The 27,005-nt window shown below is 39.3% G+C and overlaps 1 protein-coding gene across 2 annotated transcripts in view; it reads left to right on the top strand.

Annotated features, from left to right (window-relative positions):
* Positions 1 to 10,412, top strand: part of HNF4G (hepatocyte nuclear factor 4 gamma) — an 87,157-nt gene extending 76,745 nt beyond the window's left edge. For both annotated transcript variants that reach the window (XM_073330768.1, XM_073330770.1), the window contains exons 5-10: positions 1,672 to 1,827; positions 4,631 to 4,718; positions 7,204 to 7,356; positions 7,512 to 7,748; positions 8,214 to 8,336; positions 8,780 to 10,412. In XM_073330768.1, the coding sequence (XP_073186869.1) occupies positions 1,672 to 1,827; positions 4,631 to 4,718; positions 7,204 to 7,356; positions 7,512 to 7,748; positions 8,214 to 8,336; positions 8,780 to 8,898 (876 nt within the window). In that variant the 3' untranslated portion in view covers positions 8,899 to 10,412. The remainder of the gene's footprint in view (positions 1 to 1,671; positions 1,828 to 4,630; positions 4,719 to 7,203; positions 7,357 to 7,511; positions 7,749 to 8,213; positions 8,337 to 8,779) is intronic.
* Positions 10,413 to 27,005: the final 16,593 nt, after the last annotated feature.

Here is a 27,005-nt window from a genome sequence, read left to right as displayed (position 1 = left end):
CACTTCTTAACCTTCTCTTGGACAAACTAAATAGATCGAGCTTCTTAAATCTCTCACTATAAAGTATGTTTTCCAGAGTTTGCAACCTTCTTGTGGCTCTTTTCTGAACCCTTTCCAATTTTTCAACATTCTTTTTGAAGTTAGGACACCAAAACTAGACTCAGTATTCCAGCAATGGTCTCACTAAGGCCATATGCAGAGGTTACCGTTCTACTCCTAATTGATATTCCCCAGAATATTCCCCCAAGAATTGTATTCACCCCCTTAGCTACAGCATTGGACTGGGAGCTGATATGCAGCTGGTTATCTATAGGCTTGACAGAATTCATTTAAAAAAATGCAATAGAATATTGATGTTTATTTTTCACCATTCTTTCCATTTTTATTGATTTACAGTTGCAGGAAATTTTGGAGGAGTCAGATATTGGGGGGCAGGGAGGGTACCACCAATAATTATTGAATATCAGTAGACACTGAGATTCAAAAAGTTAAAGCTTTATAACTGTTAAAACACAAATTGTCAACACCACATGTCAAAATATTCAAAGTAAATATCCTTAAATCAAACCCTAATACAGTAAGTTCTCAAGCAGCTTTTTTCTTACTTTGTCTATCTGTAAATTTTACTTATTATCAATGGAAATATTTTTTTTTGTGTGTGGTGAAATCAAAGTTTACTGACATTAACAAATAAAAATCTTGTGAGCTCTGCAACATAGTGGGATTTCATGATGGGGTTTGGTAGTTGCAGTGTTAGAGACCCAATTCCTTTACTCCCTCCTTGGTAGTGAAACCACACTGTCCCCAATTTCCAAAGGGGGAGAGTAACGGGAGACTCTGTGTTTTGAAACTCAGTTGCCTAGTTCTTGTGCGGGTTTTTCTAGCGTGATGGATGCCATAGGTCTAAGTGAGATATTTTTCCTAGTTCAGCCTTACTTTTGTCTTCAGTCATCTTGCCTGTATTGCTTAATGGCAAGTTTAGTATTGTTCCTTTCCTTAGAAAGTCATTAAGAATTTGGCTCAGCAATCATACAAAAGCTTTCTAGCACCAGGCCCAGAAAGATTCCTCTCTCTCTGTTTCACAGAACACTGTGCACTGCAGGTGGTCTTATATACACTCCTATTAGTACATTTTCTGAAACATCCCCAGCTTCTATCCATACTGGTTCTCATCGTTACAAATCTTTCTGCTTTAGGCATTTAAAAATCCTGTTTCATCTTCTAGAGTTAATGATACTTATCTTTTCACTGAAAATACATATTTCCCTCTTATCTTTGTGTGCCTAGAACTTTATTACATTCCCTTCCCATTCCTTTCTTTCTAAAGTGAGGTAAATGTCATCCATTTTAAAGGCAAAAAAAATTTAAAATTAAAAATGTTACAAATAATAGTCATCTCTTGAAATGAGAAGATCTTGTAAAAATATAATAATAAAAATCCCACTATCATGGTAAAGTACACCATACTAGTAACAATGAGGGACAAACATTATCATTTACATGCATATTGGTCATCTATATATTGTCGGGGAGTTCGGCACTAATGTGCATGCTTACTTCCATGTGTTTTGGTTAAATATACTCCTCACCAGTGGAAACAGTAACAAATATGGAATACTAACAGGCTGTATTTTTTTTGTTTTGTTTTTTGTTTTTGCTTAACATGGCTAGATCCCTGTCTCGAGTCCTGGTGCTAGTACTGACATAAATGTAAAGAAACTTGCCAGTATTAGCGATGTCTGTGAATCTATGAAGCAACAGCTCTTGGTCCTTGTAGAGTGGGCTAAATATATTCCAGCCTTCTGTGAACTACCATTGGACGATCAGGTACAAAGCAAATGAACTGGAGAATAATGATTATTCTCCTTTTACAGTCATGTAGAAATATTGTGCAACAATTCATTGTCTGCCCTGTATGCTAGATCTCAGCTTTGAAGCAGATCTTGAGACATCACACAAAGAGATAGTAGAGGTTGAAGTGTGTTTCAGCTGTTGGAAAAAAGAGTAAAGATTCACAAACTGGAAATTTCAGAAACAATGTTTTGCAACTTTCATGTTCTGTTGGAACCAGAAACTTTAAAGGCATGCCAAAATTAATAATAACGGTTAAAAAAAACATCCAAACTCCTTTGAACCTTTCAGAACATTTGGTTCATGTTCACTTGCAACTGTTTGTGAAGACTGAGGTGGCTTGTTATTTAATTTGAACCAGTTTTCTTATCCTTGCAAGAAATATAAGTATGACAGTCTTGAGAAGAAATCAAACCTATATTGATCCCAAACCATAGAAAATAATTTGCTGTTGAATATAATATAATAAAAGATCCAAAATTTCATTTATAATGTGCTTATGTAAATTTTATTCTAAATTGACATGTCAACGGTGCTTGAGTTCTCTTTAGGGACAAAATAACTTTGAGTGAGATGTCTAAAGCTAATTCAAATGCCAGGTCTTCATGTTGTAATAGACATTACCAGGGGAGTAGGTAGGAATTTAAATTTGACCGCTCTTGGAGGGGCATGTTAAACACACATATATTATACAGATTAATATCAACACATGCACATATATCATACGCATAGATATAAACAGCAGTACACTCACCATTTCAACATGGCCCTGGGGCTGGAGGAGCTCTCTCCCGACCATGGCTCCAGGGCTGGAGGAGCTGTCAGCTCCTGCCATGGCCTCAGAGCCAGAGGAGCTCTCTCTCTGGCCCAACCCCCCCCGCCTTGTGCATGCCTCTGCACATTACTGTCACCAAGCAACTGATTGGGAGGTTAACTCGCTGCTCAGAGGGTCCTGATTTTGGTCTTTTAAATTGTAGTTCTACTCTGAAAGTGACCCTATAAAAATGTCATTGTGGAATTCCTCTGTACTGTCTCCTCAGTGTCAAACATTCTCTGTTTGTAGTAAAAAGACATGAAGGGTTCTCTCAGCACTGCAAACCCAGCCTTGTATCTGAGAGTGAAGCTGGGGACATTCCTCCTCCTGCATCTTTCCAGTAGTAAAGCTGTTTCAGGCCAAAGCATGCCCTTTCAAATTATTGCTTCCGTGATACCTGTGCTTACACTGGGTTTGCACAAATGTAGCAAACAATTCCGTTGACGATATTGAAGGAAGAATGGAATCAAATCGGTCTTTAGTTGTGTTGGTACTGTAGGGGCCACAGATGTAAGATGCAATAAAACTTGCTTTCATCACTTAAGCTGATATGATGGAACAGGAAAAAGAACAGACCTGCTGATTAAGAACATACCAACTTTACACTTTTCTGAATATAAGTGCACTTTAGAGGGTCACTAGCCAATAATTTTATGCTGAAAATTTGACCTACAGTACTTAGAACATAAAGTGAGAAATACTCCTCAAACTCCAAGGAAAACCTGATGCTTTGTTACTGAGAAGTTAAAAGTAATGGCTACTACTTTTGTATGATAACCTCTTGCTAATTGGCAACTAGCATTTACTTATCAAATAAGCTTCCTCGTTTTGTACACTTTCTTCCTGACCTCGGAGTCAACCTGGTTTATGAACAACAAGGTAAACAAAAAAATGTGTTAGCTCTGTTAAGGCTGAGATTCTGAAAGCTTTCTAATTTGGTTGCTCAGTTCTCTTAGCTGGCTTTGAAAATCCCAGCATAAAAATCACAAGAGAAAAATTCGTGTTTGCACAATGGAAACAAACAAAAGCCCCAAGAAAATAGATTTCATTGCCAAGCTTCTAAGAGGGCATTATAAACAATGGAATGTAAATAAAAAATGTAAAATGATAAACTAGTGAGTAAATTGTTTAACTGCTTTCCTGGTATGAATCAGGTTTCTTCTTTATTGACTATCATAAAGAGACCTTGTTCTATATATTTTGCAAGGATATCATTGTCTGTATTTCATAGTGAAACTGCCTGTTTGACAGCAAAATGGAGTACTTCTCTGTTATTTTTATTTTCAATTTTGTGCATGGTGTTTTTTCTTTTATTTCACTTATTAGAAGAGAGGTATTTTTAAAAAAATTGGTTGAATTACTCAGTAACATACTGTCTTCTGAAAGCTAATAGGTGGGCCTGGTATGGCACTAGGAAAATTTGTTCTAAGCCAAAAAAAAATCAACAATGTCCAGAAGGTTGGCTTTGTGGGGGAAAGAGACATCTCAAATATCTTTGTGTTTTACTGGATCAGGCTGAACAAAATACTGTACTGGATATTGCAAAATTCACGATAATAAGTTATGATAGCCTTCCTGCCACCGGTTCCTTCCATGTTGACTTAAAATCCAAGAACAAACTTTATGTAAAAGGAATTGGAAACTATGAAGTGCACATAAATATATTCAATGATAAACTATTTGTGAAATCATATTATGTTCAAAATTCAGTTTGTTCATATTGCTAAGTGATAACCGTGACAAAGTGACATAGTTTAACTCAACTACATTGAAATAGTAAGATATTATTATAAAATGGAACCATGTACCTTAAAAATTACTTGTAGTAGTCTGACTGGTGTAATTGCAAGCAACAGCACTCTGATGCCTGCTGCCGCTGATTCATTTTGTCCCCTACAGATAATCACATATTTGTGTTGATGTTATAATTCATGTTGTTAGTTTATGGGGGTTCCTGTTTTTAAGGTTGCCCTGCTAAGAGCGCATGCTGGGGAACACCTCTTGCTTGGAGCAGCAAAACGGTCCATGGCGTATAAGGACATTTTACTTTTAGGTAAACATTTATTTTGTTTTAATTAATAATTGCCATGTTATAGTTCACTAACAACCATATAATCAGCATCCTGATAAACAGTGCCCTCATTTAACTGGGACAATTGCCACAGCACAATGAGTGCAATGCACTCCACTGTCTTTTTAAACACTGCACTAATGGCATACCTAACACTGTACTTATGGTATGCCTACCTTATTGTCACGTGCCAGGTTTCAGCAAAAGCAGATGTACAGTCCCTTGCAAATTAAAATGGCTCCAGTTCTACTGACACCATAAACCTAAACCCACATAGGAAGTCCTTGCCAAATGGATCTACATACTTTGGTACCCTGTGTGGCAACATTGACTCATGTCACAACCCACCAGCGGGTTCCATCTGTGCCGGTACTTTTGCCTTCTTGCAAGGAACTGTCTCGGTGTCCCTGGACAGAAGCACCTAATGCAAGCCAGGGGTATAAAGTGTGTAAGGTCTAGGGGCAGTCCATCAGCCTTTCTTTATCAACTTTGTGCCATCATGTTTAGGGGACTTTCCACGGCCTGCTATGCTCATACTTGGGCTCTGGCTATCTGTGGTCCAATATGATTCATTCTGAATGTTATTGTACCAACCCTAGCATCCAGGGAATGGAGAGCGCTTGCTCTAGAGATGCTACTCACATTAGAGGCTCTTTCCTGTTTCTGGTCCAATTTTTTTCCTGAGTGCAATTTTACTGGAATAAACTGCCTAGTGAAGTGTAAAACTGACTCATCATACCCATTAAATTACTAAAGACATAAGTATTTGCTGTATTCTTGGGACACTTAGGTAATGAGCAGAACTGGTGTAAATGAAAGTGGTGGTTAGCATGACAAAGGTAAGTATATCCCACAGAAAGGACCAATTTAGGACCAGCTACTCTAGCTCTCTGAGGAAGAATTCTGTATAGCTGATGATTCATTGACCTAGTGGGAAATTATCATCATCTTTTGTCATGACAAAATTCTTACCCTTGTATATTATTCTCACAGGTCATTTTAATATACAGATAACTTTTGGCCAGAAGTTAAAGTAAGGTAGATTGCCGGTGTAGGCAGCTCCTCTGTCTCTGCTAAAAGCAGATGGAGAGCTTCCCCTTCTCTCTCTTGTTTAGAGGAGGCTTTCTCTGCTTCTCGTCAGCTGGTGAGTTGAGGACTTGTCAGGCAAGATGTATCAGAAGTGGAAGCCATGGAAGAAGTTGTTTCTTGGATGGGAAGTTTCTGGGTTTTGCCACTACTAGATGTAGCCGAAGCACTGGCTTCCCAGTAAAGAGTACCTCCATCAACCTTCTCTGAAGGAAGATATACTTTCCCTCTACTGATGATTCTGACAATCTAGCCCAGAATATGGCACTTGTTGGGGAGTTGACCCCATTTAATACCCTATAAATTTTCTTTATAAACATAATCCCCCTACTTACTCCAAATATTCTGCCTGGCAAGCCTCCAAAGAATTCCCTGCTTGGGTAAAATGATGGAAAGAAATATTAATTTTGTGTAAATTATATGAATAGCTAAAATATCTTAGCCAACAAAATGGATCTGTTATTCCTTTAAATCAATGTGTACTGCATACTACCCCATATAATATAACACAAGCATCTGCTATTACATTACTTCATCGTTCTAAAGCTACATCTTATTTTGTTTCTATTCAACCATTTATTCCTATTAACTTCAGTGGGGCAATGATTTCACCTATTAACTTTTTCTTACTAGAATAAGCTCAATAGCATCTGTAGTGACTGAGCCAGTTGAAAATTGTAAATTCTTCAGGGCAGAGACTATATCTTTGTCCTGTGTTTATATAGTGCTTTGCACAGTGGCGTCATGGTCCATGAGTAGGATTCCCAGGGTTTATGGTAGTACATATATATATAATAAAGTACATAAGATTATGCTACCATAAATAGTAGCAGTCTGTTAGGAAGTTACATTTTGTTCCTCTCTTTCTCTTAGACAGGTTTAGAATTCTAAACCAAATAAATTAGAAATGGGGACTTATATTTTTTACACTCAATTTAAATAATTATGAGGACCACATTTTCAAAGTGGCCTCCTTCTAGCCTCTAAAACAGAACACTGACTTTTCCTAAGATTAATTGCCCGTGCCAAATCTAATGTGTCAAAATGGACTTGTGGGCCCAAACTATATAGTTAGATGGCTAATTGGATAACTCCCCAGTTTGTGCACACAAAAGGCCTTGAACCTGCAGCCATACTAATCAGTAACTATGCATATGGGAATACTTATATGCCTAAGTACTTACAGGATCAGAACTTTGTTTTGCACATATGCTTTCCTTGTAAAGAAACTTAGTTTTGCAGGAGGGAATGTTACTGTATGAAAAATTCAACATGCAAAAATCTGATTATGCAAAATTAAAAATGGTTTGGTTCACCTGGATCTGTAAATTTAAACCTTTGTGTAACATCAGTCCGTATTCTGTTTTTTTTTCTCCTCAAGGTAACGATTATATCATCCATCGCAACAGTTCTGAAGTCGAGATCAGCCGAGTGGCAAACCGGATTCTAGATGAGCTAGTCCGACCATTCCAGGAAATTCAAATAGATGACAATGAGTATGCTTGCTTGAAAGCAATTGTGTTTTTTGATCCAGGTACATTTTCCAAAAAGTCTTTCAGATTTACTGTATGAATACACTGAAATTCACCTTTTGTGATGTAGCATTCATTAACAGTCTACATATTTGAACAAAGAATTTTTCACTGAAAGAATATGCTTTGACTTGAAGTATTTTTTCATTTTTTCAAGATGCAAAGGGATTGAGTGACCCATTAAAGATTAAGAACATGCGGTTCCAAGTCCAAATCAGTTTAGAGGATTACATTAATGACCGTCAGTATGACTCCAGAGGGAGGTTTGGAGAACTTCTGCTTCTATTGCCTACGCTCCAGAGCATCACTTGGCAAATGATTGAGCAAATACAGTTGGTCAAACTGTTTGGAATGGTTAAAATTGACAGTTTGCTTCAGGAAATGTTACTAGGGGGTAAGTGTCATTCTTTTTCTGTGATTTTCCACCATATCAACTTGATAAGCACTTTGGAAAAAAATGTTCTCCTCCCCCCGTTACCAGGGGACAGTGCCAATTTGGGGGGAGTGTTAAAGTCATGATAACATGGCTACTGTCCTGTCCCCCCACCTCCAATGTGTACTGTATGGTCCACAGCCATAGCTGAGTACCTGGACATAGAATTCCCCAAAGAGACAGACAGGGGAACCCTTATAGATATTGTAAGGATGAAATCCATTGTTAATGCAACCCAAGCAGTGAAAACAAATGTCATACTTATTATGGTTGAAGTCTTGTTAAATTGTTTAATGAATATGCAAAAGGCAATTATTCAAATTGCCAATCAAAATATTTGCTCTAAGGGAATGTAATTATTGCTGTGTAAATTGCTAGTAGCAACATGTTCATTTGAATTGATATGTGCTCTTCTAATTTTTGCAGGTACGTCTAATGATGCCAGTCATCTTCATCATCCAGTACATCCTCATTTAGCTCAGGATCCATTAACTGGCCAAACTATTCTCATAAGTTCAATGTCTGCTCCTGTACATACAGAACAGATCTGTAAGCAATTGCACATTACCTTTCTATCATAACATCTGACTGTTATGTTTAGTTAATTGGCAAATTCATTAAAATGGTGACCTATCAAAGTTAGTGTATACTTCTTTCATCATAATTTCTGAGATTTAAATAGTCATGCACTTAAAATAAATAAATAACTAAATAAATAAAAACACCACACACAGAAACAACCTCCTAAACAATACATTCTGGTTTGACATGAATTGAAAACACATGACACTGTTTTGATATTACCATTGGTTACAAATGTGGGTTTTTAAAAGTGAACAATACACAGGGCTTCTGATATTTAAAAATTAATATTTACCTTTAGCTGCTAACGCAGCTACTTTTTTAGGATACAGTAGTATGTATATCATCAATATGTATTTAGATTGGTCAAGAACATAATAATACATAGTTTCCCCTTAATTCTTTTTCAGCAACTCCAGAAACTCCATTACCTTCCCCTCCGCAAGGCTCTGGACAAGACTACAAAATGTCTACAAACCAGGCTACAGTCATAACACAGCAATCAATTTTAAAACAAAAACCATTGTGATAATTTTTTTTTATTTTTATTTTTGTTTTCTTTTCTTTTACATGCACTGTATAAATTGTTAGGACACCTGGATGGTGGAAACCTCAGGATAGCAAATAAGGCCACCCCTTGACCCAAGGAAGTACAGGGGGCTGTTCTTATAATTCTTCTGTTTCAAAACTCAGAAAGCAAGGTACACTATTATGAATGATGAATTTGCCGTACACTTGGGGATACTGGTAGTCTTACAGCATGTGTATATTTTGGTAATGCCTTTGGATCATTGAATTGAACAGGTTCATTTTTATTTCCCATTTGTAGTTGTCATCTTAATATTGTTTATTTTAGATCTGTAAGTAATTTCTTCATTGAAATGTCACTTGGAACTAATTGTGCTTGTTTAGCTATGAATGGTGAACTTAAGACATGGATTAACACGAGCCAAGAGTTCATAAATAATAAAAGAGGAGGTTGTTAAATAAAACAGACGTATTACATTTAGAGTGAAAATACATAATGGATAGGAGGGTCTGTTTCATTAAAATAAATCCTAATGTGGGGATACCATGATCTGGAAGTATGACTATACCAGAAGAGTTAAGCGTGTAGAATGATAGCTGTCATGTTTACCTATCAGTTTATGTGAATACGGTAAAATGAGAGAACCCGCAACATGCAGCTGTGTGTTAAAAATGAAACATGAGTATAGGGAATGACTTTGATCATGCACACACACTGTGTTTGCTCACAGTTGGAATTTGTTATGATGATCTATTTACTGACTCAGAGAGAGGTTTTCATGCTATGCTTTCATTCATGAATTATTGACATCACAAGAAAATTTCTACTTCGCACAGTCTGGTTGTTCATAAGAGGAATGATTTTTCCTTTAATGGAGACTTTCTCCCCAAAAGCTGTTAAAAAGTGCCAAATAATGTGGTCTCTTGGGTTATTTTAATGAAATAACACATTGGAGTCAGAGATTCAGCAAAGAGATGTGACCTGGCCCAAATACCTTGGTTTATTATAACATCATAAGTTCATACAATCATCACAGGCAGCTAACTCCCTGACTCTTAAAGTGGTATACACACAACTGTAAGAACTTTTTGTCCTTTTTTGCAAACATAAAGCCACAAAACCATGTAAAACAATTAGAAAAAGTTTGAGTGCTGACTTGTAAACTCAGAATGCTTTAATGAGAATTCACATAACACCGAGCAGTATGTGTGTTCCTTTAGGGTATTCTGCAATAGTTGTATTTGTGGTTAAATCTGCATACAATAGCTCTTAATGTTCATCTTTTGCTTTTTAAAAAGTGTTTTCCTTTTTATTGGTCATTTTGTATTTTTTATGAATAAGCATATATTGCATTACTCTGTGGAGCAATAATGTCTCCTTTCTCATCTCCTTTATGATATGTATGATTCACTTTTTGATGATCTTGATCATACTCTCTTTGATGCCTAGGGGAGGTTTGCAATTAATTTCAGTGAAAGCAGGGATGTATCCCTTGTATGCAAATTGGACCATAGGCGCCGATTCTGTGGGTGCTCCAGGGCTGGAGCACCCACAGAAAAAAATAGTGGGTGCTCAGCACCCACCAACAGCCCCGCAGATCAGCTCCTACCTTTTCCCCCTCAGTGCCTCCTGCCTGCCAGTGATCAACTGTTCAGCAGCATGGAGGAGGAGGAGGAGCAGGGGCAGGATCTGGGGTGGAGTGGGGGTCCAGCACTCCTGGGGAAATCACGAAGTCGGCACCTCTGTATGGAACTGAGTCTTTTTTGAAACTACAATGTAGCTTTTAGGTGCTGAGCACATGCAACTCCCATTTAAGTGACTATACCTATTCCTACTCCTACTGAAGTCCATGGCAGAGCTCCATTGACTTCAGTGGGACCAGGTTCGGGCCTACTGACTTGAATGCACCAAATACTTCATGACTGAGGTCTCACCCTGTTTGGGTTCATTCTGTAATTTTCCCAGGTACGCTTTGTGAATGCCTCTATAACTGACGCAGAGCACAGCTTATTGTATTTGGATCTTACACTGTATTTTAGACAGAGAATGTACAACAGAATGTTTTCACAAACTGCCAGAATGTACTGGATAAAATCATATACTGTAGTATGATATCTTGCTAAAGGATGTTATCTGTTTTATACAGTACATTGCATTTTTTTCAAATAAGGAAAACACTACTGTAATTTATTGGGATATGCTGATTTATTTTATAAACGTAACATTATTTTTGTAAACTTAATTATGCAAAAATCAAAAATGATTCGCTTTGTTAAACCTTAAATTATATTAAAATGAAATCTATATGTCTGAACTGTGATGTCATGTTTGTATGTCGAGCATTCAAGATAAAAATGGTTGCTGGAAATAACCATCAATCATCATAATTATCAATGCTCAATAAACAGATATATAAACTATGTGTATGTCAAATACGCTCTGTGGTAACTTTTTGGCCATTTACATAATTGCATGAAAAGACTGATGTAATTTTATATTGTCATATAAATAAGTACAAAAAAGTTACAAATCTGCATCTTCACTATATTAAAATCATATGGAAAATGTACGATAGCAACACATTACTTGCCATTCTGTAGCATTGTTTTAGTATTATATAGCAACAGTTTTCAGTTTTTGATCCTGACCCAGAAAATCATTCAAGCACACACTTAGCTCAGTCCCTACTGAGGAAATCACTTAAACCCAGGCTTAACTTTAAGTCTGTGCTTAATATTAAGCATGTAAGTAACTACTGTTCTTGGATTGGGATAGTTTCCTGAATCATGGCCTTTGAAATTCTGTAGATTTCAAATTATTTAAACAGTTTAATTTAGTTGAAACTTGGTAATACTTGAATGTTTAGAAGTAGATTTCTTTCTTTCTTTCTTTCTTTCTTTCTTTCTTTCTTTCTTTCTTTTTTCCCCTTAAGATTCCTTGCAATGTATTTTATCATATTATCAGCATCTGTTCTGCCTTGGGCCAAATGTTCAACTGTTTGTCTCTTTATAAGGTGGGTGGGTGTTGACTGATGTTGATGTTGAAGATTTTTTAGGCCTTTTGAGCAACCTTTGTCTGCAATTGATGATTCCAGTTTAGGAATCTCTGAGCCCTTTACTTGCAATGCTGAATTGGATGCAAGGAGGGGGTAATTTGGACAAGAGAGATGTTCTCCCTTTTTTAGCTGGAAACACTACAGTAAGGCCTGATCCAAAATCCAAACTGAAGTTAATGTAATGCTAACAGACCCTGGTCATCCACAGCCAGGATCAAACCTGGGATCCCTGGAGCTTAATGCATGAGCCACTACTGCACGAGCTAAAAGACACACTTCTCTCTTAGCTAAGGCTGTAGCAGGCTTATCAATCTCTACCTGGTCTAGCCACCACTAGAGGGGAACAGAGCACCATACCAAGCAGGCGTGGGTTACATACTTCCTCTAGCTGAGGAGGCACATCCTGAGATTCAGAGACTTCCCAGTTGATATCCCAGATGAACCCCCACTTGTAATGCTGACAGATTCCGGCAGCCAGGATCAAACCGGGGATGCATGAGCCACTGCTGCATGAACTAAAAGACACATCTCTCTTAGCCAAAGCTGTAGCAAGCTCATCCATCACTAGCATTCTGACCACCACTAGAGGGGGACAGAGTGACACCCCAAGCAGACATGGGTTGGGTTACATCAATAAAAAGCATCCCATTGACTTTAATGGCCTTTCAGTCAGGCTCCTGTAGGGTTCTGTTATATTAATTTAAAGGAATAAATGGACCAAAAGAATCAAAGGTGTTAACATGACCCTGAAACTTTCCTACATACGTTTAAACAAACTTCAGGGTTTGGTATACAGTGACCTCATCCTTTTAATACCATGGCAAACACACCATAAACATTCTTTTTAACCTTTTATTAAAGATACAGAAAAATAAGGAAAGACAGTAAAAACACTTGAAATGTAAAGTGTTAAATAAGGGTTTCATTTTAACCACATCCCTTGTTCCCTTTCCCTTTAGCTGGAGAGAGCTTTTGGAAAGAAACTGCCTGAACTGACAGTCTCTTAGATGGTATTAAAGATCATAATAGCTGTCTTTTGGGGGAGACAAAAGAAGTCAGTTGAGATGTGCTGGAATGATTGTTTTCACTGTTGTTAAAGTCTGATCCCGTTTCCTAGACCGTGAAACAAGACAAAGACACACAAAAAGAGAAAGAAAAGAACAGCAAATACAGAAAATGCAGCGTCTCTCTGGTGTTGACTCTCACTTGCAACCTCACTGCTAGAAAATCTAAGGCACAGGACATAGACTTATCAGGCAACCCAAGTCCTGGCAAACATTGGGCTATTCAAGGCATTGCTTTTTGCTGCCTCTTTCTGGTCACAGGCTCAAAGAAAAGTTGCAAAATGTGCAGTCTTGGTAAGCTAACCCAGACTCTTATTAGACAGAAGGAAAAAAGAGAAGAGATAGGAAAGAAAAGAAATAGGGTAGAGAAGGAAAAGGACACATGAAGAGGGGGACAAAGTCTCACACCCCAGGTGGGTGTTCAGGATTCAGCTGGAGCCAATGAAGATGGCAGTGTCATCAGGGTCCCTCTGTCTGACCCAGTCTGGTCAAGACATATCTCAGGATCAGGATGATGAAGGCACAGTGGTGGCAGGCTGGATCCTGGGTTACGAAAAGATGGTGAGGATGGTAGCCATGATGGTGAAGCCTGCTTCTTCTCTTTCTTTCATCTTTCAGTCAGCCAGCTTTTATGTTTCCCTCTGTCTGATAATTTTTACCCTCTTGAGCAGTGGTTCTCAAACTTTTTTTCTTCACAGACCACTTGAAGATTTCTGAGGGTCTCGGTGGACGACTTAATGATCTTTCCAAATGTTGTTTGTACCGTTAGCTAACTATTGTAAAGCACTTTGGATAAAAACGCTATATATAAAAAAGTAATAATAATTAACTATTTTTTGTTCTACAAATAAAAGCACACAACTCATATTTTAATATCAGTAGTCTTACCTTTCTAATGCGATGGATGTGCTCTCTTTTAGAATCATAGAATATCAGAGTTGGAAGGGACCTCTGGAGGTCATCTAGTCCAACCCCCTGCCCAGAGCAGGACCAATCCCAACAAAATCATCCCAGCCAGCGCTTTGTCAAGCCTGACCTTAAAAACTTCTAAGGAAGGGGATTCCACCACCTCCCTAGGTAACGCATTCCAGTGTTTCACCACCCTCCTAGTGAAAAAGTTTTTCCTAATATCCAACCTAAATCTCCCACACTGCAGCTTGAGACCATTACTCCTTATCCTGTCATCTGCTATGACTGAGAATAGTCTTCTCCCACTGCAGCAGCCCCTGAGCTAGGGCTGGGAAGGAAGGGGGTCTCTTCACCATCACAGCAGCCACAGAGCGAGGCTGGGAAGGAGGGCCATCTCTCCCCAACAGCCATAGCCCTGGAGCTGGGGAAAGTCACCTCTTTCTCTGGCCACCACAGCTCTGCAAGTCCCAAATTCCCCACACCCTGTCTTCTCATCCCACTGCCCCTCCCACCTACCCCCTGTGTGACTGCACTAATTAGGTGGGTGGCCCTTCATTCTGTCATGTGTGACCGCCCAGCCATGCACCTTAGAGGGAACTATCCACAGACCACCTGAATGGACCTTGCAGACCACTGGTGGTCTGCAGACCAGTTTGAGAATCTCTGCTCTACATCCTCTTCTTGAGGACCCCAATGCGGAGCGATAGGTGGAATAGCCCATCTCCTCTTTATTTTTACAACGAATTAGGCCTAATTTTCAACACACGAATCTTGGTTCATTGATTTCCAGTCTCATACTTCTCTTGTTTACCAAACATCATGAAGTTCGATAAAGACAAGTGCAAAATACTGCACTTAGGAAGGAAAAATCAAATGCACAACTACAAAATGGGAACTAACTGGTTAGGTGGTAATACAGCTGAAAAGGACCTGGGGTTTTTGGTGGATCACAAATTGAGTATGAGTCAATTATATGATGCAGTGGTGAAAAAAAGGTAATATTCAGGGGTGTATTATCAAGAGTGTTGTATGTAAGACACAGGAGATAATTGTCCTGCTCCACTCCGCCCTGGTGAGGCCTCAGCTGGAGTTCTGTGTCTAATTCTGAGCACCAGAACTAGGAGAGATGTGTATACATTGGAGATAGGCCCGAGGACAGGAACAAAAATGATAAAAAGTTTTGAAAACCTGGCCTGTGAGGAAAGGTTTAAAAAACTGGGCATATTTAGTCTCCAGAAAGGAAGACTGAGAGGGGACCTGATAACAGCCTTCAAATATGTTCTGAGCTGTTATAAAGAGGATGGTATTCAATTGTTTTCCATGTCCACTGAAGGCGGGACAAAAAGCAATGGGCTGAATAGCTAACGCTTACTGCAAATTAGGAAAAGCTTTCTAGCTATAGTAGTAGTTAAATTTTTGAATAGGCTTTCAAAGAAGGCTGTGGAATCCCCATCTTTGGAGGTTTTTAAGAACAGGTTGAACACGCACATGTCAGGGATGGTCTAGATTTACTTGGTGTTGCCTCAGTGCAGGAGGCTGGACTTAACGACATCCTGAGGTCCCTTTCAGCCTTCAGTTCTATGATTACATGTAGAGGTGCACTACATCCAGTTACAACAACGGGTGTTCTACTATATTTTTCCTCATCCACTTTTATCAGGACTGGGTCTTCTGGTTTAAGCTTGTGCCAGTTTCCAGCTGTGTTCTGACTTATAAGGAAGAAAGCCTAGACCTTCTAATTTTTGACATCCCTTGGGATTACAGCATTTAAGCAGGGTCATGTAGGGTGAAATTTTATCTCTTAGGGTATGTCTTCACTGCAGAGTTAAGTAGAGGTTTGTACACTTGAGTTACTTCTCTTGAGTTAGCCTAGCTCAAGTGAGAGGAGCCACCTTGTAAAATCACACCCAAGCTGCTGTGTCCACACTGGCACTCCATTCACTTGTGTGTGGAACTGTGACTTTTGAGATGTAGATCTCCTATTTCTTTGTGCTGCATTAAGCTGAGCCTCTCTTTGAATTCTTTCCCAGTGATTGTGGGAGCGCTTGACTGTCCTTTCTGGGCACACGCGGGGAATTGTGGAAAGGTGTTGGAGGACTAGAGGCTCTCAAGTGGAGTTTGCCTGAGTCCACACTGCAGAGTGGTCATGTCAGCAGCTGATGAGCTGTGCTTGCTCCAACTTTAGCCTATACCTCTAGCGGGACAGCCAACCCGAGTTAAAAAGCAGCACTATGCTCCAGCTGAGAGTTTTTGTGTATGGATGGGACTCAACTTAGGGGCAATGCAGAGAAGCCCTAAGGTTGGCACTGTTATGACCTATCAACCCAAAAAACAATATTAGCAATAGTTAAGTACATTTTTATTTAATGTTGTGGAACACTGCTGTCTTCCTTTATAATGCCCCCTTTTTTTTCTTGTTTGAATAACATAACTAAAAAGGAAAGGGTTATCACTGAAATCCAGCTAGACATTTTTTAAAATATATAGAAAGCCTTCAGCTTTTAGAACATTTCAAGGCATTTCTTTAATTTAGCCCATGCACCTTACTGCATGAATAGAATGTTGCAGCCTATGCTGATATTTTAACAGCATGCAGTTTTTCTTCCTTTCTATTTCGTTGACCCCCTTCACAGTTGAATGCATTTTCATGGAAATGACTGTCCAACAAAGAATTCCATTTTTCTGATGCCTGCCTTTTTGTAATTTAAATAATATGAGCATCTGAACATAGAGATTTTGCATTAGGAGGCAATGGCAGTCTTTCCAACAGAGTTTATTCAATATATTTCCAACATCATCTATTCGAAGATATACTTAAGATGACCGTAGTCAGAGACTAATTTGCTGTGGTTTCCAAAAGTGGAGTGGATAGCAATAGTAAGAGTTGATAAAGAATTGCCATATAGAATTTTTCATTGTTTTATTAAAATTTTGTAATGAAATTAGTCTTGATCTGAAATGCAGTATAAAGAACAGTAATCTAAAATATGCAGACAGATGTACTATAAAATAAGCCATACTTATATGCTTAATTTATATACTTTGGAGTAGATTTTTCTCTTGCAATATGCAAATTAACAATCTATATTTTATCTCAGTAGCAAAATTATAATTTAACCTACTTCATAATCTGGGTTCCCTGTTAACCCCCTTTTTTTTGCATCTTGGTTAAATTACATCATATAACTAAATAAATTGAACCAGATACTCCATTATATATATCAGTTATATACCTAAAGGAGGAGGATCTGAGCAATCTTACTTAAACGAAGGTTGCAGGATTGCTCTCCCAAACTGAAAATCCAATGTACAGGCCAAATCTCAGGCTTAATGTTGTGTAAAGGTACGGCTAGAACTTCAGGTAGCAACTTTTCATAGTTCAGCTGTGGAAACATTTCTGGCACATACAGTTGGGACCCTTTTAGACCTCCTGGAATGTGCCTATTGATAAGAATCCTTGTGAGTTCACAGCAAGAGACTATGCAGAGGAATCCACTTGGACAATATCTGAATAGTGTCCACATCTACTACAGATAGTCTAGGTGGGTTTATAGAATGGCTGTTTCGAGAGTAATTTAGTACCCTTTTAACGTCTCAAGAGTGTAGCTTAGCGTCCTCTGGTAATGAATAGGTCTTGGGGGATAATACAGGCAGGTTAGTGTTATAAGTGAAAATCATAGATCAACTTTAATAAGAATTTGAGATATCACCTGAGCTTTATGAAACATGATGTGCCATTAACAGGGCCCTGTACATTCCACGATTCTGCATGTCTGAATTTGCCTTGAAATAAACAGCTAGTTGTCAAAATAAAGAATGCCCAGTCTTCTCTTTTGGGGTTGCAAAGAGTTCAAATGGCAGAACCTAGTGCTGATAGTTTTGGTCTCACATACAGACTCTGAGGAATATGCAGTGAACCCCTCCTGGAGACACAGAAGTGATTATGGTTGCTGATATCACCATATGAAATTTTAACGCACTAATAGATTTGGTCAGATGTCTGTGATCCATTATGCAATGTAACCACCTTTTCTTTTTAATTTGAGAAAGTAGCATGAGAAGAGACCTTTCCTGCTGTATCTATGTGGAACCTTTTCTATGATTCTTGTTTGGAGGAGGGATAAAATGTCATCTATGAGCAGTTTCTCATCAGAGGGGTCCCTGAAGAGGAAAGGTGAAGTGGGAGGTTAGGGGGCGGGCAGCACAGAGTGAAATTTGGAGGGAATTACCCTTTTTTACTATAGGGTTGTAGAGCTAGATATATAAACCCCTACAGACTCCTTAAAAAGATGAAATTGACGATGGAACATTATTAAACAATCAGAAGAAAATATTTTTGAATGTTACAGAAGTCATGTAGCTCTGAAAGCTACACAGAAAAAGAAAGAAGAAATGTTAATAAACTGCCAATTGAAAAAGACTGAGACTCTATACACAAATCAATTAAGTAGATTACAAAAGGCTAATTTGGCAGATGACTGTACCTGTAGCGTTCAAGGTGAGAAAAGGTTGATTCAGATAACAAACAAAAATAAGTCTATTCATGGATAATTAGTCAAATAAATTGTTGCTGTAAATAGTGCAGCCATATCTAGTAGTGATCCTGTAGCTAGGAAGGGTAGAGAAGTTTACTTGGGGGAATTCTTGTTAGAAGTTTAATTTAGATTCTGTCCTTTTCACAGAAATAAATCTCCTTAATTGACATGTGGGGCCTTTAGAAAAGTGGAAGTGGTGCAGTTCTGATGCACAGGGAGACAAGATGCCAGGAGCATGTGAAGGGAATTTAGACACTTTCTACCCCTCTATGGCAGATATGTATTTCAAGGGTCTCCCTTTTTGGTATTTCCATAAAGGGATAATATGTAAGGTGAAGGTGACCATAAGGTGAGTTCCTAGATATCTCAGTGATGGCTGACTTAGAAATACTCTAATATACCCTTAAAGGACCATTACTACCTCTGCTCTGCCCACCTGGGAGATGGATTCATCCTCCAAAGAGGATGGATCTAGACTATTCTCAATGGTAGCAGATGACAGGACAAGGAGTAATGGTCTCAAGTTGCAGTGGGGGAGGTTTAGGTTGGCTGTTAGGAAAAACTTTTTCACTAGGAGGGTGGTGAAACACTGGAATGCATTACCTAGGGAGGTGGTGAAATCTCCTTCCTTAGAAGTTTTTAAGGTCAGGCTTGACAAAGCCCTGGCTGGGATGATTTAATTGGGGATCGGTCCTGTTTTGAGCAGGGGGTTGGACTAGATGACCTCCTGAGGTCCCTTCCAACCCTGATATTCTATGATTCTATGAGAGGCTGCAGCACTGGGAACTGTCAGAGATTGACAGCTGAGTCCCTTTCCCTCAGCCAAACAAATCATTCTGAGGGTGGAACTAGTGACAGGAGCCGTTTTGGAAGGCAGGAGTGTGAAGCAGCATCTCTCTGGTCCTGAGGGGAGAAGGGGAGCTCCAAGAATCTAGCCCTAGGATGGAAAAGCCTGAATAAAGAACTTTTCACTTTGAAAACGGGGCCAAGAATAAAGGAAAAACTGCTTGAAAGGGGAGCATTGCAAGAAAGTCTCCTGAAAACCCTATTATCAGCTAGAGATAGCCAAGAGGCCAGGTGGGTGCTCAAGAAGGTTTTGGGGGGGTTAGTGGGGGGCCAAGGAGTGAAGATTCACCCAAGAGACTGTTGCAGAAATGATGCTATCTCTTGTGATTTTATTGTGAGTCTTGTGATGTTTTTCTTCAAGCCCCACTTTCTGGAGTCATGTGATTATGTGAGAATCTCAACTTTCATTTTTTAAAATAGGTAAGTTTCTAGCATTCACAACTATTGTTGTTATGTCCTAAAAATGTCATTTACTATTTTTTAATGTTGTTTAGTGTAACCTCTTTAATGGAACTACCCTGTATTCTCTCTCAGCTATGTCTTACCTTATCTCTCCTAGACTGAGAGTAAATGGGTCTGTTTATTTTGTGACCCCTGCGTATGAGCTGCCAGCACTAACCAATTTCTTGCACCACTGTTCACACAGGCTGAGGCTCAGGCCTGCTAGGGCAAGACAGGATTGGCGACAATAGCTGGAAAGATCATCAGGGTAAGGTAAGAGAGAAGGGCAGTGGATATGCAACTATGCAGCTTTCCCTGTAATTTCTGATACTTGCTGCTGAACACTGGCTATAGGGACTATTGCAGCTTTGGGAGCATGGTAGCAGCTACCAGGTGGGTCTTTGTGTTGCAAGGACTACTGTCACCTCACCAGTGCAAAGACCATGGATTCAGGTTTGACGGGGGAAGTGGGATTTTACCATATGTATAATTCATCTTTGCAAGCGGATAATTATCACAGTCTTTCGAGAGAACTATTTGTTTTAAAACTAGAAATGAATTAATTAACCTATATCTCTTGTACATTCATTGAATTTATAAATGTATCTGCTAAAATATTGATGAAAAATATTGTCTGTGGGTCACATCCTCAGCTGATGTAAATCAACATCTGACCCTATAAAACCACATTTATTAAACAGAGGTTTGATCCAGTAGTACCATGCCATTTTATTATCAGATGACCTCTTGTTTTAATTTATGAAGGTGATATTCGATTATGTCATGGTCAAGTGGAATGGAAACCCTGCAATAATGGTATCATTAGAAGACAAACAAGTATAACTACAACCCATCACCGTTCTTGTCTGAAGTTGTATAAAGGTTTATTTTGGTGCACTGTGTATTACAGGTTAATCCACAGTATACACAAACCAATGCACCACTTTAAACTCCATTATTTCATGGCACAGAGAGTTACACTACAACAAGAGCAAGAGACAAAGCTGTGCCCTATCTCTAATATAATTTTCTTTCTGGGTAGAACCCATTGAGAGTTATTTGTTGACCTTTAAAATAGAATGTCAAGTTCCTTTAATATTTTTTAGATTAAGATGTTCAGGGATTCAAGTAAGAATGCTCAGAGAGTCCCCTTGCTGTCCTGTGTGGCACTCAGACTAAGCAGAGTCTGTGACTCTGGCTGTAGGGAAGGAGAATATATAGTAGGAGTGAAACACCGCCTCAGACATTCTATTATTGCTAGTGAGTGGCTAATTCACCCTCACAATCACCTAAATAGGTTTACTTTCTCCTACTTAGCTGAAGAACTCAGCAGATTGTGGAGCCCAGCACGCACTAGGCAACTTTCCCATAGATATGTCCCATTTACAAATTAGACATTAATTTACATGAGAGAGAGAGAGAGAAAATTATTTGGGGGAGAAAAACTGCTATGGAAAGATATACGTCTTGTGGGGTTAAATTAAATTCTGCAATGTCATAAGCAAAAATGGAGGAAAGAAGTAAGGGCCCTTTTATCCCTGCATGTATAGTAAGGATGGATCACTGCATAGTTCACAGAAGTGCACTAGGAGTTATGCCTAGGTAATGCGTAGGGTGAACAACACATCCCAAAGGAAATAGGCCTGTTGGGTATAAGTTGGGGCTACCCCCCAGGCTGACTAACACATTTGGGTCTCATATCCTGCCAAGTGTTGAACACTCTGACTCTGACTCCAATAGAGCATTTAAGCACATGCTTAAATTTAAGAACATGAATAGTCCCATTGATTTCTTTATTGGACTGGATCAAAGTAAGATTATTCACCAACTTGCAGAATGGAGCTCACAGTACCATTGGTTGCACTAACTACACTTCAGAAGAATCCATGCATAAATTGTTCTCTTCTCAAAATAAACAGACAAAAACCAGCATAACAACTTCCATGCATTGCAGTTGTCCACTCTGAGCCATCCTGCCTTGCTATGCTGGTAATATTTCCACTACTATCACCATGACTCCTTTGACTGTTGCCTCAGAATTTAGCCCTTTGATGTTTCCTTCATATCTACCCAGTTTTGGTTTTTGTTCATAATATATACATATTCAAGCTTAAAATGTACTGGAAATAAACCGAATACTAAATATACAGCCTATAAAGTAAAATAGTAAGGCTATGTTTTGATGCTCTAATTGATGTAGGTTACAAGAAGGAATATTTTGATAACAAGGTATCCATGCGTAATGACAGCTAGAAATACAGAATATTGGGAAAATCTGAAAAATAGTTTTGATGCATTCACTGTCTCTTATGTTTATTGACATATCACAAATGTGAGAAACCCTAGCTGTGTGGCTCGGGTGACTGGCAATAGCATATAGAGCCTTTCAACCCCAGGTCACCATTCACCATTTCAAATAGAGAACTGGTTAGTGGTGGTGAGAGGGTTTTTTGTTTTGTTTTTTTTCCTTATGTGAAATTCTTAGTGAATAGCCATCATGCACCCATCTCAAACTGGCATTGATCTGACATCCTGTCAGTGAGGCCAAGGACTCAATGGAGAATGGAAACTAAACTATGCCCTCATACTTTGGGCATAGTCCCTCTCAAAACAGACCACACTAATGAGAACTTCGCACTGCCACTACTTTTACTATACCTGTTTTGCGGATAAGTACTTTGTTCCCAGGAGCTGCCAACATTCACAAGCTCTGCATTTACTTTAAAAGTGTATGAGGGACAAACGAAGGAAAATATTAATTAACACTGGCAAAGCAAAGCGACAGTTTGTACTGACCGAAAAAAACCAAAAAAAACCCCAAGAATGAATAAAGGATTTAATGGCTTGTGTTCTAATGGAAAATATAACTTACTTCATGAGACTGTCATATCTGAAAAAAATGTGTCTACCATTTATAGTTTGTATATGGACAAAAAAAGGTTCATACAGTGGCAGTTATAAATCATTGAAAAGAGTAAGTTGAAATCTTTATAGTAGTAATGATATATTTTCCAGAAAAAAAAATGGAATTTTTTTTTCTTTTCCTTTCCTTGATTCCACATCACATCTAATATTTACTAGGTGATATTAACACACAGTCTACATTATTTTTATAATAGGTGTGTGTGTATATATATATATAAAACCAGTTCTGGATATATATAAATATACCCAGAACTGGAAACAATACTTCAATTGAGGCCTAATCAGCGCAGAGTAGAGTGGAAGATTTACTTCTCTTGTCTTGCTTACAACACTCCTGCTAATACCTCCCAGAATGATGCACACTTATTTTGCAACAGTGTTACACTATTGACTCATATTTAGCTTGTGATCCACTGTGACTCCCAGATCCCTTTCCTCAGTACTCGCCATTCATTTCCCATGTTGTATGTGTGCAATTGATTGTTCCTTCCTAAGTGGAGTATTTTGCATTTGTCATTATTGAATTTCATCTATTTACTTCAGACCATTTCTCCGGTTTGTTCAAATCATTTTGAATTATAATCCTATCCTCCAAAGCACTTGGAACCCCACCCAGCTTAGTATCATCCACAAACTTTATAAGTGTGCTCTCTATGTCATTATCTAAATCACTGAAGATATTGAACAGGACCAGACCTAGAACTGATCCTTGTGGGATCCCACTTGATATGACCTTCCAGCTTGACTGTGAGCCCCAATAATTACTCCCTGGGAATAGCTTTCCAACCTGTTATGCACCCACCTTATAAAAGCTCCATCTAGGTTGTATTTCCCTAGTTTGTTTATGAGAAGGTCATGTGAGACAGTATCAAAAGTCTTACTAAAGTCAAGATATCTATATGATTCTATATTTCGAGTGCATTAGACTTAAACAACTGGGAGGCTAAGCATCGGTATCGGTATCTATGTGGATCAGATCCTCTAGTGTGGCTAGTGCAAGTTGGAGTGGAGGGAATACAAAGGTACTCCCCAAGCCCTCCCCTGATCCTAGGGTTATTGTGTGTAGAGCCAGCCCTCAGGCATAGGTTAAAGCAGACCTAAAACTACCTAGCTAAGCAGATAGATCCTTCTGCAAATCCAAGATTATTTCCAGCAGAATGTTGTAGGACAGTGGGGTGGGAGGAGGTATTGTTTCATATTCTCTGTGTGTATATAAAGTCTGCTGCAGTTTCCACGGTATGCATCCGATGAAGTGAGCTGTAGCTCACGAAAGCTCATGCTCAAATAAATTGGTTAGTTTCTAAGGTGCCACAAGTACTCCTTTTCTATTAGCCACGTAATTGACAATCTCCTCCCCAACCCTGATAGTGAGTACTTGTGGCACCTTAGAGACTAACCAATTTATGTGAGCATGAGCTTTCGTGAGCTACAGCTCACTTCTCACGAAAGCTCATGCTCAAATAAATTTGTTAGTCTCTAAGGTGCCACAACTACTCCTTTTCTTTTTGCGAATACAGACTAACACGGCTGCTACTCTGAAACTTGTTCAATTTGGTTTCAGATTATTAGTGTCTTAATTGAGCTTCAGCCACTTGCCAGCAGAAATATAATTTTGTCCTCCATGTCAGGGATTACAACCCCATGCAGTCTCCTGCATAATTGTCAGGCACACTAACAAGAAGCTAGTGACTCCAAAACAGGTTCAGCTGATTGAATTTGCTATGGTGAAGTGAACAGGTAAATAGAGCACCGTAGTTGGTCCTTTCAAGTGACAGAACTAAGAGATGCTGCAGGGCACCAATGCAAATAAGCAGAAATCAGGACCTAGCACAATCTATTCTGGAAACAATGCTCCTCAGTGGGTTGCACGTTCAAATGCCCTGGCTCATGCTAGTAATGAAAAAGTAACAGGACAAAAACTATAGTCTCCTTCACAATGATTTACTAAAACCCAAAATGCCTTAAAGGTGAGTTAACAAAGCAACAGGGGATTGATTTAAAGGGACACGGTGAAGGCTTGTAGGACTTAATGAAAACCCAGTCCACTAGTCGGTTTACTTTTCCATTGCCTATGTTGATATTCTTACTGGAAGTATCCATCCTTTCCTGTTGCTGATTTTTTATTCGGAGTCTTAAATAAGCTGGGTACTTGCATTTTTAAAACCATATTTCTTTGAGTCATAGTGTGGACTGACCCATTAAGGGAGCTGGCATCAGGAAATGCCCTGTGCCTAATTATCCACCTCCCAGATTTATGTCTGGACTGTTACCTGGGTCAGGTGATAAAGCATCACATGATAGTACACTGGGTGCCATGCTTCCTGTAAGACGGAGTCTGCCATGGCACTTATATAATAAAGGATAGCTTGATAGGGAGGAAGAAAAACTTGCTGCAGTGGAGACAGATGGGTAATTGTAAAGAACTGTTAGGAGATTCTCTGCAGTGGGCTAGGCAGAAGGCCTAAAAAAATGGCCAAAAAGGGCTTAAAAGGGCTGGGGGAGGTCTTTCCAGAGAGGCCAGGGGTCTGGAGTGGGACTGGAAAAATTTCCCAGCTCAGAGGGAGCTGAGAGAAAGTTGGTGCTGGAAGCTCAGATACAAGAGTAATTGGGAATCCCTGAGTAAGGGATTTATTGGACTGTGAAACCTTGATGATTGGGAAGCTTGGAGGAGAAATAAAACCTGTGAATCTCGAGCTGGGGATGAAGAGTTGAAAATATTTTGTTGGACGTTTCCTTGCCCTGGGAAAGGGGGTAGCCTATACGGGTTATGTGGGCTAATCTATCTTTAGTTGGCCTGTAACTAGCCCATCAAAGAATGGGAGACTGAAGTCTGGTGCTGGAAGAGGGAAACTGAGGAAAAGAGCACCTCATACCCAGGTAATCCAGTCATATGTGGCAATAAAAATTTGCAGAGTGAGGAAGTTACCTGTGGGGCAGATTATGCCCAAAGTTCTGGGCATTAAGGAAGCCCCCTGAAAGTGGATGTCTTCAGCACCATCAAAATTGCTTCTATACCTAAGAGGCACTCCATGTTGTACCTATGTTTAAAAAAAGATGTGTAAGCTCTGTGGCTAGACTCCCTAGAGGCTAAGGAGCTTGCTGCTCCCATCTGTTGGTGAAAAGGGGGAACTTATGGTTACGGAGAGCTTCATTTGCATAACCTTTCTACTCAGACTTCTTTCAGAGACACTTTGGGAGTCACCATAACTTTTTCACAAGTCAGAATTGGTTGGGTAGTGGAACTGAAGCAAGAGGGGAAATAGGGAGGAGTGTATCCCTGCTCAAGGGTATTTTATGCTGCTGGTTCCCCAGTGCTGAGAATGCTGTGCTGTTGGAAGGGCTTTTTGATGGGAGACAAAGCAGAGGACAGTAGCAGAGCTGAATGAAGCCTGGTGAGGCCTTCTCCAACTCAGCCACTAAACAAATCTAAAATCATTATAGCTGAGTTAGGTGGTGGAGCCTCAGAACAGGACCAAGCAGCATTTCCCAGAGGACTGGAGAGAGGCCTGCCTGATTGCACTTCAGGACTCTTGGACTGTGCTACCTATGGACACCAAACCATGAGTGGGATTTAGTGGATGGACAAAGGGGAAGTGATGTGGTAAAGGAACACTTGCCTATTTGTGGGTGGGGAGCTACGTTAATGGATGCTATAAAAGTTAGCACAGGGGAGTGTTTTGTTTATCATTCATATAGATAGATTATTGCTGGGTTATCCCAAGTTGACGCTGTGTTCCGTTTTCCCCAAAAAACTTTCCTTGTTTCATACACAGATTCCATTCTTGGAAGTGGGGGAGTACTGCCTATTAAGTGTGCCCAGGGAGGTATTTAGGCATCACAGAAATTCTGGGTGGGGCTAGAGGTGTTTGTTACTTTTAAGAAGGACCCTGAGCTAATTGAACCTGGCCTTTGCCAGAAACTCCTGATAGAAGATTTAGATGTGGGGGACTTGTTCAAGATAGTCTGGGTTAGTACCCATTGCAAGTATATCCTGAGTAAACTATTAATTTGGGAAAGCAACATATTTTGGAAAAATATAATTTGAAAAATGGCAATAAATGTGTTGGAGGATTGGTGCACAAAATGCATATAGCCCCCAATAAATTGCTTTTAATTACAGGGATATCTGAGGCATACTATGAGGGCTCAAGCAAAACTGCGTGGAATGCATGAGCAGGTGCCAGACATGGGAGCTTGTGTTTAGGAGAGAGAACGATGCCTATGCAGCATTGTGGGTGCTGCTAGTTGCAACAAAGCCTCAGAAGTTATAAATGAAATAGCGGTGCAAGGTGGCTTGTGCAAACTGTTTGCCTCTGGAAGCCAACCCTACAC

The sequence above is a fragment of the Lepidochelys kempii genome, chromosome 2, assembly GCF_965140265.1.
Source record: "Lepidochelys kempii isolate rLepKem1 chromosome 2, rLepKem1.hap2, whole genome shotgun sequence".
Lineage (NCBI taxonomy): Eukaryota > Metazoa > Chordata > Testudines > Cheloniidae > Lepidochelys > Lepidochelys kempii.
This window is presented reverse-complemented; position numbering and strand designations above follow the sequence as displayed.